Source organism: Gallus gallus, chromosome 13 (assembly GCF_016699485.2).
Source record: "Gallus gallus isolate bGalGal1 chromosome 13, bGalGal1.mat.broiler.GRCg7b, whole genome shotgun sequence".
Taxonomy (NCBI): Eukaryota; Metazoa; Chordata; class Aves; order Galliformes; family Phasianidae; genus Gallus; species Gallus gallus.
This window is the reverse complement of record NC_052544.1, coordinates 4,882,322-4,896,397: the sequence shown is the minus strand read 5'-3', so window position 1 is coordinate 4,896,397 and position 14,076 is coordinate 4,882,322. Positions and strand designations below refer to the sequence as shown.

Here is a 14,076-nt window from a genome sequence, read left to right as displayed (position 1 = left end):
CCTCAATAAATATAAAAGAAAAAAAAAATCCCAACTTCTTGTAAATTGATTATAGCAGCAAAGAATGTCATGTCAGTAATATTTACTTGAAGACGAATTTGCCATATCTTTGCATTACTGGTTTCAGATATCTTCTCTGGGGGCATTTTATGGTGATCACAGCTGGATTAGATTAATCTTCAGAAGGGTGATTCCTGTAATTTGTAATTAACCAAGTGAGACCTCTGCCTAGAGGTTAGGTGAGAATAACCTTTACTTCTATGGTAATGGTTTCTAGTCTTAGCAGGGATAAGCAGAGTTGCACATCATTGAATTAATCACACTTCTAGTGAATATTTGTACACTAATTAACTTACGTAGTAACTTGCTGTAGAAGGAAATGAGCTTGAAAGATAATACTAGTCATATGCAAATGAGAAGGAAAACAGAGCTTTTCTGCTCTATTGAGAGACAACTCACAGCATGCAGATTATAGGTGTGATGATCAAGTATATAACATTATATTACATTTCTAAACCAGTATGCTGCTGATCTATTTTTGCATGAGAAGTTACATACACCTTAAGGGAGCAGATGGTGTTAACTGTCTTTCTTTAACAAAAGTGGTCTGGTGGTTTCTGCAGGTGTGGATGAGGAGAATAACGATGGAGGCTAATAAGCTCCATTACACATGAAAAAGCAAAAAACACTGAAGTTTTATTTTTGTGTGGTGTTTCCTCCAAGGGAAAGATTCCTTTCACTTCCCCTGATAAGGTTCGGATACTATTTATCTCTTTTCACTTAGTGCCACCAGCAGTGTAGGAGATAATACAAAAATCTGAAAGAAAACAGTCTCATTTTTGAATGTGCAAGAATGTATCCTGATCCCTCATTTCAGTCCTGTGCATGTGAAGTTCCAGTGAAATGCTGTTATTCTCTACCCCTGAGAGTTACGGGCAAGCCCCAAAGGCAGAGCATGCTGTATTTAACACTAAGAAATCACCCGTCTTCCTTGGCTGCATTAGTTCATGGGTCAGTCTTTCCTCTGTGAACACACGGTGGAACAAGTTGAATTGTCAGGATATGGTAAAGCAGCGGGTGACGCCTGCCTTCCTTGGGTTTGGTTCCATGAAGTCTGGATTGGCCTGGTGTCCTGATCTCTGGCAGTCATGAGGAGGATGCATCTCAAGGGACACCCTGAGCCACCAGGCTGGGCTGGATCTAAGCACACTCCAGCACACATGGGCTGTAGGGATGGGGAAGGCTGCCATGGTTCCTGGTGACCTTTCTGTCATCAGGATCCCATATGGAGTGTTCTGCCAGCGCCAGTGGGTATGTACTGAGTTAGATCTTTTCTTCTTGTGTGAGAGGAGGTACTTCATTTCCAAAATAAGTAGGATTTTTTGCTTTGAAATTCTGGATAAATAATACTGGTGCATCTAGAGCCATATTTATCCTCTGAGTTTACAGCAGTGCTTTACTAATACCATGAATCCCTTAATGTGCCATTGTGGCTGAGCAGATGGGAGAATATTATCTAAGTGGATCATGTGTTATTTGAGACAGTTTCCTTTAAGGGAACTGAGAGATGCAGGACCCAATCCAGGTGAAGCTAAGGGCTAGACAGCATAACTGTTTCTGCAGCTTTTTCCTCAGGTTTTCAAGTGAAATGAAGAGCAATGAGGTATCAGAAAGTATACCTAAATACTGATGCATTTATATATATTTAGATATAAAATAGATGTATCTGAGAAATCCCTTGATATATGTATATATGTAAGTTCTATAAATACTTACAGATGTAAAAAAACATCTGGAAGAGCCTCTGTTCCAGAGGCTCAGTGGACTGTTTTCATTCATGTTCTTGAGTTGATCTGCTCCAGTTTTTAAAAGCTGGTCAGTTTTCAAGGCTTTTTCTCCATGCTTCTGGAAGCTGCCAGGTTCTCAGATGACAAAACTCACATGGATGAATGGGTTCTGTGACTGCTGTGTTTACTTTCCACTATAAGTACCTTTACCATTTTCCTCAGACAAATGAAGTAAGAATTCCTATGAAAATTACTTAGCACATGAGATGTTGTGTTCAACTTCTCATGTCGGTAAAGCATGCTAATCAGAGTGAAGTAATCAGAGCTTGTAATGACTGTTAAATTCTACAGAATATCATTGAATTGTTTCACCGTGTATGTAAAATAGCTTAATTAAGCTAATATATTCATAGCTGGTGTGTATTTGTGGATATTTATGCCAGCAGCAGACAAGAAGACTTCAAAAGCTTCCCTTTCATGGTGTGTGTCTGGTGTCAGCATGCACTTTACACGTACAGGTCAGAAAGTGCCAAGCTCATTGCTCACAGTTCACCAATTTGCAACCTTGTTCTGTATGTTTTGTGTTTGTGTTTCTGTTTTTTCTTTTTTTTAGTGTATGAATTTCCAAAATAAAGCATCATTCTGGTAAATATATTGGAGAAGAGAAGAAAATATAAACTGCTTTTGGACAAAATGCAACTACCACTATAGAGATACAGGCAACAGATTTAGTTTCACTATGAATTACATTATTGGCAGCTATGCTGCCAGTGACCCCAGTGTGCCTTAATTCTTCATTTTTAGCCTACAGTAATGAAGCCGAAATCATTTTGCTTTTCAAAAGCCTAAAAAGCCATAGAGATGGTGAATAATTCTACTTTCAGTTCTTAACAGTCCTGTTCATTCCTGTAGGAAACAAATAAGCAGAAATCAACTAGCAAGCCTATACTTTCTGAGAACCCTGGGGGACTCTGTGTGCCCTGAAAATATGTACGGCTTTGTCCGCTACATCGTTATTAACTGCTAACTGCCACCTGTTTTGATACTGATCTAGAAAAGTTTTGCCTCTAAACCTAGGGGCCTCTTGATTTTGGTGTCATTGCTCACTGTCTTATTGAGTTTGGTGAATAGAGATGGAAAACAGTTACAGTGATTTTGAGATCCATCTATTTTGGTTTCTACAGCAGATTTTAACCTATCAATCTCACCAGATATGAAAGTGCAAAACTGGTCACAAGGTTCTCTGTTTGATCACTGATAGATTTGGATTTTTTCAAGTGATTCTCTGCTCTGTAAACTGTTTTCCCAGTATTTATTTGCTATGAAATTAAAAGTAAAAATGAAATCAGAATTTACAAGATACTCTTTTTACGTATACTCATGTGTATGAGAAACACCTTATTTCCAAGTGATCAAATAATCAGCTTCAAAGCTAAGGCTCTGGTTCTACAAATGCAAGGTTAGATATGTAACCTAAAGAAAGTCTTGTCATTAGCACTTGTCAGGAGTTTTACATTAATCACATACGTAAGTGATAAAGTAGTTGGAGCCAAAATAGTTGTCATAAGTAACTGAAATCTACCCTTGTTTTGTGTATTTCATCCATTTCAATTATATTCAATATGTTTTATGTAAGTTGATCTCTCTGTAATTAATTGCAAAGTCTTGGCACACAGCATAGTTAAGAAAAAATACAAGTTTTCTGTTACTTTGAAACTTAGATCCCCTAAATTTTAAATTATTTACTTTTGTTTAACTGCCTTTCTAGGAACGAACTTCACCCTTGCAGAACTGGGAATCTGTGAGCCCTCTCCCCATCGAAGTGGCTACTGCTCGGACATAGGAATACTCCATCAAGGCTATTCCTTGAGCACTGGCTCTGATGCTGACTCAGACACGGAGGGCGGGATGTCTCCAGAGCACGCGATCAGGCTGTGGGGAAGAGGGATCAAATCCAGGCGAAGTTCTGGCCTGTCAAGTCGTGAAAACTCGGCTCTCACGCTCACTGACTCCGACAATGAGAACAAGTCAGATGAGGAAAACGGTAGGGCTTTTTTTTTTCCAATTTATTCTAGATGCACATGTGTAATAACACAAATGTTCTTCTAAAGATTAATTTTTCACTTTTCTTTCTCTGTTTGATTAAAGCTGCTTTTGAATACTTTTTCTTTAACATCAATGTTAGGAAGCTATGGCATGCTTATTACATAATATGATATATAGTTTATCGTATGATTTACTTTCTAGGCAATAACCCTTCACAGAAATGTATATTCAGAGTATATTCACTTAAACTTAATGATGAGAAGCGAGGAGAATTTTTAAAAATAGTTTGTGTGATTTCTATTCGCAACTTGAAGTAATATTAATAATCTGCAATATGCTAGGTGCTGTAACAATGGTGCTATCTGATTTTACAGGGGGTTTTGAATTTGGTGGTTTTTTACTTCTGTACTTGCTTATTGGTAGATATAAGGGGCTGTCGGGATTAAACGTGCATCATACTGAGGCAAAGAGTAGGTAATGAATTACATAGAAATGAGACTTCAGACAGTGAACGAATCATTGTTGACAAAGCACCTAACCAGTCATTGAAAAAGCTCCATCAGCCAGCTGTCCTTTCACATGCATATAGCACAGATTGTTGTTTTTCATATGTGCCTGCAAAAAATGTATCAGACAAATAATCTGTGCTCACATCTTTTTAAAGAAGAAAAATGGTAAGAATGGATTTGCTGCCATTTGTCCTCCATGCCATAGAGTAATGAAGATGCAAACTCAGCTTAGTTAAAATATTAAATAAAAGCTTTGACATTTGCCATTTTGCAAAGGTGAAGAGGAACCTCCTTAATGTTGACCTTGGAGCAATTACTTAGGCAGCCAGTACCAGGTAACGTAAGCAGGTGTTAGCTACACATATTACTTACCACAAAATTTAATCTATGGCGTGATGTTAGTTACCAGATGAGGATTTCTTTCCTGTTTATTAGAGGCTCCTCCCTACGTTCAGTGGCAGCTGTCTCAGTTTCAGCAAAGCAGGGGTGTGATAGGTACTGGAAACTTAATCAACTCCTTGTTAAAGCAAACAAGGTAAAACTGAATTACACTTTCTGTATTGATTGAAAAAAGTTCAGAAAAGCGCAATTGATTTTTTTCTGCAAGAGCATGCATTTTTTCCTGATTTAAATTGAATCTTCAAGGAGCATCTTTTCTCTATAGGCATAGCAGAATATATTTCTTCATCAAAACCAAAAAGGAAATATGTATTTGCTTGCACAAGGAAAACATTGTAAAAAAGAGTTGTTGACTGGATAATTAATCAATTAATTTTTTAAAATAGTACTGTTCACAAAAAAAGTCAACTTAGATTTACTTAAGTATAGTTTTGATAAGCTCAAACAACAATTGGAATTCATTTCTCTAGCAGGAATTCCCTTCATGTAGGTGACTGGCAGCTTTTCTTCATTACTGAAGGAAGCCCTTTGCTTCACCTTGTGTCTCAGAAAATTTAATCTTGAGACCTAATTGTATGGTGTTGTAGACACTGATGGAAGAAGTCTGTTTGCTTGCATTTTGTTTTCGTCATTACAATAAGCGAATTATAATTACTGAGTAATTGGAAATACAGTGCACTGAATCCATTTTGAACAGATAATTTTTCAAACAGTGAAAAGAATATAAGCAAAAGGAACAAGTAAAAGGAAGGAGGACGTGGTAAAAGCACGCAAGAAACGAAATAGTGTGTGGACTTCACTTTTACTTGGCAAGGCTCTTATGATAAGTGGTTGTTTGGTTGTTTAAAAAAAGATCACGCAACTATCTGTATACACAGAGGTGTTGACTTCAGTAAGCTTTTTAGTCTTACTTTCACAAATTCTGGTTAGTTCAAAAATCAATGCTTTTTCACATCACTGACTTTATGAAGTTTTGGGATGTATTATCATATAGATTGACAGTTGCCCCACTGGTTCAGCACCGCAGTGTGGGCACTTACAAAACCATCATTAATTTCTCACACTTGTGCCCAGCAGTGGTTTCCTACATAATAAAAACTGTGTCCTTCAGAAGCAGATCAATAACTTGCTAGGTATTCATCTCGAAGAGGAAGTAACAAGAATCTGTGTTTCAAGAGAAATTCACTTTCTGATATTGTTTCAGATTTGCAAGGTACTGGCATAAAACAATACATTTCTTGGTACAAGATTTTATCCATTTATGCCTAGCGATATTAGGGGAGCTCATGATGCATAGGCTTCACTGAACTTAGTGAAAATGTTGTTGAAGTTTTTTTCCCTTGGTACCATTACTATTGTTACAAAACAGTAGTAAAAATCTTAAAGGGACAATTATTGCACTTGGGGGAGAAAAACAAACTAACAAAAACAAGAACAACAAAAAGAGAAAACCTTTTCACTCTTCTTATTTTCTACATGTATTATGTATGTATGTAATTTTTTGTACACCTCTAAGTAGCCCAGAGATGACTTCATTTCTGACGCTTGCTCTAACAATTTGGTGTTGTACTGATTCAAATCCATTCACATAGCTTTTGACCATTTTCTGCATTTCTAGATTTGGTGTGATGTAATTTGATCATAGATTAGAATTTTGTGAACTCTGAAATATCGACATGTTCAAAATGCTTGTAGATAAGTAGAAGTAATGTAAACTCATTTAAATTCACTTTTACTTGGTATGCTGACATTCTTCCTAACAAAACAGAAGATCCAGTTTGAAAAGGAGCACTTTTATTTTTTAAGTCTGATTAGGCTCTAAATTCTTAACATATTTTGCAACTTTTAATGCTGTCTCTATCTGGTTATCTCTTCTTTAGACATAGCAATGTATAGCAATGTAAATATTTAAAAGCAAATCTGTCACCAAATTATTATGCAACATGATCTGTTGAGCAGTGAGATTTAAGTAAATTGAAATTTTCGTGATACATCCAAATGTAAACAGTCAGAAATGTAGCTCTCCTCTGATGTCATGTGCCAGCATTGCAGAGAGTTATTTCAGGACACCCACAGATACAGTGTGTAGGGGATATACCAGAGGGCTCCTGAATGTTTATTTTTCTTTATTAAATCTTGTAACTGTTTATTCCAAAATGTAATGGAAAACATTTAGTAGCAGTATTTGTCATCCTGTATCGCATGGTCAGTCTTAAACCTATGATATTCCTATTTCCAGAGTACAGCTTAGGTTTTGATTATTTTTAGCTAATGACTTGGAAGCATGTGTTCTACCAGGGCTTCTTTTTTTTTTTCTTTCGTTTTTCTTTTTTCCAAGTCGAGTTCTTATTAAAAAAGCTAAGGCATAGTAAAATCAAGTAACTTGCAAATTAGGAATGCAAATAGATAGAACATCACAATTAAGGAGAAGATAGGTACAGTATGGACTGGGGACAGATCTGCAGCCTGTGTGGTACCTATGGTAATCTGTGTTTATGTTTGAAGTACTTTAAAAACTCTGTGATTTTGGTAGTTCTTTGTAGGTGAAGCATGTGTAAAGGAAATAATCCTAAATCTGCAAAAGTAGTTCTGTGTTGATAGCCTAACTATATGTGCTGAGGTTCAAAACAGGGCTACATAATCTGAATGAACCCGGAAACTCCCACTGTTGAATCTAGTAGTGCCGTACTCTTACCTTCTCCTCATTTCATCTCCCTTTCCTGAAGAGCTTCCCTAGCTGTTGGAGGCAGCTGGTCTCCAGCACCAGGTGTAAGGATTCAGGTGCTATGGAAATATGTTGCAGGATGCTTCTCGGAGAAATGATGATCAGGTTCAGGAAAAACATCACTTTGGTCTTTTTTTTTATTGTAGTAGATTCAGACCTTTGGTTTGAATACTGGAAAACACCACAAGTACATATCATTTATTAGATTATATATTACATATATGTATACATATATATATATATATCACTAAAATATATAATGTATTAAGTAGAATGAAGTAGGGAATACTTTAAGATAAAATATGAGAGAGTGTATTTCTGTTAAATTTGTTCTATCTTACAGAGGAGAAAAAGGAAATCAACTTTTTCTGTTTGTTTTTTTTTTTTTTTCCTACTCTGGGTTTTCTGGTGTTGATTTTCATATTGTAATTTCTCCAGTGTGTGTGTAAAGTAGATCTTAAAAAATCAAAAACAAATCTTAATTCAAACCAACCTCTTATTTTTATGGATGCTTTACTTTTATGAGGAGAGTAGTCAAGGCTTTTTCCAGGATGTTGTTAAACAACAGTCTTAGATTTATGATAAAAAAGAAAAGATACTGCCACATCAAAGTAATGTACAGGGGCATCAGACCATCAGATGACAGCTGAAGAGTTTATTTTCTTATTTTCACTGTTTAAATTTTGACATCTTGTTCTCAATATTTCCTTATTTTAATTTTTATTCAGCATGCTATTTCACACTTCATAATTTGCAGAAAAGCTTGTGGTGAAACTGTGATTCTGCTCTTCAGAAGATTTTGATTTTGTCTCCTGCAAGATAACCTCTGAGTATGATTAGACCGAGCTGAAAGTAGGTTTTAATCTTCCTGACGACAGGATTCTGTTTGTGTTTAATAAGTTGGAGTTAATCTTGCTTCCTAAATATTTCCATTTAAAAATATTTGCTTTGGGCTATGGGGAGTTGCTTTAAAAAAATAAAAAAAAGTTGGTGAAACAGTGTGATTTCAGTAGGATCAGATCTACAAAGTCTTGGGTTGAGTTAGGAAAAAAGAGAATATCCACTTTTCATTTTGAGGTAGTTTCTCTCCATATGCAAGAAGCAGGGAAGCTGTGGACTTAACTGTATGTTGTATGGTAGTTAGTCTCTGCCATTGGTGCTCCCTGGGAATGTTGTGCACATTTACCTCCCAGACCTGCCTCGTTGACTTGGAAGCAACAGGAGGGGCAGAGAAGAGAGGAAGAGCCACCACAATTGTGTCATCTTTTCACAGCTGCAAAAGTGTCCAGATGGTCCCAAGGGTTTTAAATGAGATGTCAGAGACTCAGAAAAAGGAAACATGCTTCATACATCAGCAAAGCTTCTTAAGAAAGAGCTCCTGAATGGTTTAGCTTGTGCATGGGTATACTTTTCCAGGAAGGCATGTGAAGTACTTTGTAAATGACAAATTTAAAAACTCATTAAGCACAGCATCAGAACTCAGTTGCTTAAGTGGATCCAATTTTGATGTGTTCTCAAAACGTGAGGGCACTTCTGAATGGAAGTAGCATCCCAATAGTGGAACTGACTAGCGGGAAGAACTTGTGAAGACCTAACTGCATGTCAAAGACAGTTTTGTCCAGGTAAGCGGTATATGCAGTTAGTGTGGGAGTAGGCTAAATGATGGAGCTAAGGTCAAAAAATGGGTATGTATTGCTGGTAAACTTTAAAGTCTTGTGCAAGACAGGAACATGAAATGACAGTATATAAAATCTTAAACATTCGTTACTATCTTAATATAACCCAATAACACTCCAGTGTAGATCACGGGATGATGCAGTGAAAGTAATGCTAAACATACAGGTGCAGCCAAAGAACTAAACACCACTCAGAACACAGTGTTGGTGATATTCTGGATAGAGTGCAGATGTGGCTGCAGGAGTGTACTTATGCTTACCTGGCCTAAAGGGTTAAACAGTGTCAATGGTTGAGTTAGAGGTCCTGTATGTGAAGTTCGTAAGCTTTCATTTCTCTTAGGTGTCAGGGATTTTAGTACTTCTGCCACATTAAATGCCGCGTTCTGCCTGCTGAGCCTGAACATTTTGCTTTCTGTCCATGTGACTACATCAGGACCTGGCTGAAGCAGTTTCCATTTTTCATTTTTGCTCTTCAGAGTGAGTTATTTAGAGTACCTGATAGTCCCCTCTATACCCCTCATCCAAGCTATATAGGTGGAAACAAAACCCAGTATTTAGCCCAGAAATCAAGGGAAACAGAAATATAGACTGGTGAATTAAGTCTACCTGGGAAATACTGCCACAGCTGAGTCCGTTAGCTGTGGATGCTCTGCTTTTCCTAAGCATGAGACAAATGCTTTTGTGTGCAACTTTGTCTGCATTATCACTGAGGATTGCAACACAGGCAGGTTTTTCAATTAAAAAAAAAAAAAAAAAAAGCGATCTCAACATAACCTTGTGATTTTTCAGTTAATATTTTAATCATGAGCCCTTCCATCTACTGGACAGAAGTGATGAAACTGTATTTTAAAGAATTTCATTACAACACATCATTCAGTTTGTCAATTATTAGTTAGAGTAAAGCAAACTTAGATCATACAGGTCACTTAAGCAAGCAGCAGTGCCTTTGTTCAAAAGTACAACTGAATTAGAATAATGCCTTGTTACACTTTTCCTTAACAGAAATGTGTATCTGATAACATTAATCCAGCTTGGTAATGAATTCATTGTGAGTGGCTGATGAGAGATAAAACTGTTACAGGAAGGTTTGGCTGTACACATTGTTGAAACAAAATTTATCAGAGTGCAGCATAAAAAATAGGTGTATTTTACATTCCCGTGTAAACTGAAGCACTCAATACAGGAATCCATGCATTGAATTTATTTTAAGTCTTCTCTTTCAGAAAGCTATCAAATTTTATCTAAAGCTTCTTCTGAATTTATCAAGCTAGATACTGGTACTTTTGTTCTTGTAGCACATCCCACTGTTAATAATCTCCCTAATTACAAAGGCTTGCATTTTTCACTAATAAGCACATAATTAGGTGAAGGTACACACTGCTTGTTCTAGTCAACCTGTTGTTTAGGCTGCTTTGCTTGAATTTGACCAATGGATTCTCTGTGCATGTAGAGTGAATGCCTGTTTGCCGTACATGTCTATCTACACGCATATAAGGGATGTTTAAGTATTAATGCTGTTACTAAATATTTAATTTGATATATTTTGTGTTTACACTCTTTGCAGTGTTCATTTCAAGTTCTCTGGCAACTTGTCTAAGAGAATATATTACGTGTGATTGTTACTGAAATGTTTAAATATAACCATCTATTCAGAAATAAATGATATTCAGGTAGAAAACATATAGGAACTTCTTTAAGTTCTGAAGTTTTAATATATGCATACATTAGAATAACTAGATTTTACCTACCTTTACTCAGTATTCGTGATTCAGCTTTTTGTAGAAAGTCCTACCAGAACTGGACTTCTTCAGTAGCATATGATATAAGCAATCCAGAAATTATCTGTTTTCTTCATTTTCAATTTCACTCTATCTTACATGGGTTAAAGATAACTTTCTTAAAAGAACTTAGGCTTCTACATGTTGTATGATAGCCTACTTCTTTGACATTGGAAAGGAAAATACTTTTGTATATTTAAGTCCTTCTGTACCATTTGAAATTGCTGACACTCGTGTTCCCTCTTTAAGAAACTGTGGGGATGACTGACATATCAGAAAGGCTGCAGTTCTACTTCTTGAATCAAGTGAAAGATGTGTTATGAGCAGCTGTTCATCCACTTTGCATACACTTGCTTGTTAAGTCTTTGGTTTACAGACCTCTCATTTGTGTTCTTCAGCATATCAAAAGCTGTTGGTAGCGCTACCAATAACATGCTGAAATCTGAACCATATGTGAATATGAAATACCAGTTATGATAAGAATGTAACTTGTTTATATATGGTTGGTCAAATTAGTCCTTGATGGTTAAAGGACATCTTAACAGAATACAAGGAAGATATGATGATAACAGAGAAATCAAACTAATCTGAAGAATTTACCCTTTCAGTAACATTGGCTGCTATTGCAGGCTACTTGTAAATGTCCTTAAAAATACTCACGTACTTCTTGCAGTTTGCCATGGGAATGCTTTCCATGCAGTAGATTTGCAGTAAAGGTAGCTTTAAATGTTTTCCCAGGCTAAATGGTTCATATCATTATAATGTGTTACGTTTGTCACCAGAGGGTGCCATTGCTGTGATCTTCCACAATCTTGTGTTAAAAAAAAAACAGTTTTTGTGTAAAGCTGTGTCAAGAAAAAGCCTTGTGGAGAATAATTTACACTACTGGCAGCAGAGCTGTAGGTAGAGTCAATTCTTCAGGTGTTGCATTTAGGAGATCTAGCATTAGTTGGAACCAAACCCTAAGGGAGGACATGTTCCTGGTTCTCCACTTGTATTTAAGTTTCATAAATACGTGTAAGAAACACAACTTGTATTGCAGTTCCATGCAAATTCTGTTAGTTCTTTCTTACCAAGAAAATATCTGCTTATTTATAGATACTTGGTACTACACAGCAGAACAGCACCAATGTCAAAAGAGTGATTTGACATGGGGGGAAGGAAATTGTAGAAGGAGGTATAGTTATCAGAAAACAAGTTGTTGATAGATTGTGTGCTGGGTCCTGTAGGCATCCAGTTCAAGGTCCCTTTCCTTTTATTAAAATTGTGCAAGAGCCTTGGACTTGCATGTACTGTCCATTACAGTCTGGGTCTGTGAGATAATCCGAACGTGATTATCCATCTGTGGAGAGGTGGTGGAGGTTTACACAAGCTGGACTCTCAGAAGCTTAGTTCTTTCACAGATACAATCCATTTACAGTGTACATCAGACTGTATTTAGATTCAAGATGTAACTCATTTCTACGCCTGCCATTCTTTAATGTTTTTCTGTTTGCTTTGAAATACAAAGTGTAGCCATTTATGCAAACAAAATTAAAATATGAATTATCAAGCTTATTTTTGCATGACTTAAGATAGAAGAGGAATTTTCAGTTGTTTTTTTTTTTAATTATTACGAGCTTTTTGGTATTACTGAGGGTCTTCAGATAACATATCTCTGGGACAGATTTTACAGTTGGGCAACAATTGAATGAAAAGAATGCTCTGATGTTTTGGTTTTTTTGTGTGTGTTTTTGAGAGTGTTACAAATATCTCAGAGATGGCCAACTGTTCAAGTCATTCTAAGGCTTTCCATTACTATACAGAGCGGAAGAATGTTCAGTTGATGAAACTGTATTACTAGAAAGTTCAAGGTGCCTATGGAAACTGATTCTTGCTTGCCATGTTTGCCCTATTGAAACCAAGATACCATCTTGTAAGACAGCATAATATCATTCAATTATAATAACATGCCTGTAGGCAAAGCATGATATGTGAGCATCATTTGTTTGCTTAGAGCCCTGACTGTCATTCAGAAATATTGAAAGGTAGCAGTTGGATTTTTTCACACAAATGGTTAAGGGACTTTTCTCAACATCAAATTAGTGCTCGAGAGTGAAAATCTAGCTTCTGTTTTCTCAGATGCTGAGCTGTAATAATGAATAATTAAGAGTCCCAGGGGAATTTATTTATTTTTTATAACATGAGTGATGATAGATAATAAATGGATTTTATCAGTTTTCTGTACAACATTTCTAGTTGACAAACTTACAGTAAGACTAATTATTAAATTACTCATTTTTCCCATTTCATTTCAAAACAAGGGGATTGTTTTTAAGGGGTATTATTTTACTTTTTCTCTCCCACAAAATGCTAATAGGTTCAAGCTATATCATGCAGTGTAAATAGGAAGAAGGCAGATGCAGATGTAATTGTGCAACAGTGTGCTGTTTCGCTAGAACTATTTTCTTTCTTTTTTTTTGTTAAGTAAAATGTCACATTTCCATCAATTGTGTTCAAAAGTTGTCTGTTGGATAAATAAAAAGAAGGCTGGGGTAGGAAGGATTAAGTTAAGGCTAAGATTGTGTCTTTGTTCTGCAATGTGAAAAGATGAGAGCAAATAGTGGGAGATTAGGTGCAAAGGCAAGAGGAGTCGAGTGAGGTTGAGAGAACTCATCAAAATGCTTAGATTTAGAACAGCTAATGAAACAAGCAGCCTGGGCAAGGAGGCAGTAACCTGCCACCAAAAATGTTCTACTGTCCATGTGAGTATACCAGTTTACAGAGGCATGCTACAGTAATATAATATGTTGTGATGGTTTTCATCTGTCTGTAAGTCCTGCTGTTCACTTTATTAAACTCCTTTACAGTGGCAAACCTTTCAAGCTGTTGGTCTTGAGTGGTTAATGTGTCAGTGAATGACACAAAATCACTAGGAATTGAGAATTTGTATCTGTGTTATGTGTTTGTGGATGATATACAAGTATTTGGAGTTTTATTCTCTTTCTCATTTTTATGCAACTCAGAGTTACTTCTAAAGCTAACAACGTACATAAATAATTCAGTTCATTTCCTTCCTTTTTGGAGTTCTCTGCATTTTTCAATATTGAATAATGAAATAATAAACCTTGTTTTCGCAGTCCTGTCAATATATCCCTGGGTAGCTGCTCAAAGCCT

General features: G+C 36.3%; 1 protein-coding gene across 17 annotated transcripts in view; it reads left to right on the top strand.

Annotated features, from left to right (window-relative positions):
* The window catches only part of TENM2 (teneurin transmembrane protein 2), a 608,636-nt gene that overhangs the window by 172,015 nt on the left and 422,545 nt on the right, over positions 1-14,076 (top strand). For all 17 annotated transcript variants that reach the window (XM_046900248.1, XM_025154777.3, XM_040646802.2 and 14 more), the window contains 1 exon segment: positions 3,556-3,831. In XM_046900248.1, the coding sequence (XP_046756204.1) occupies positions 3,556-3,831 (276 nt within the window).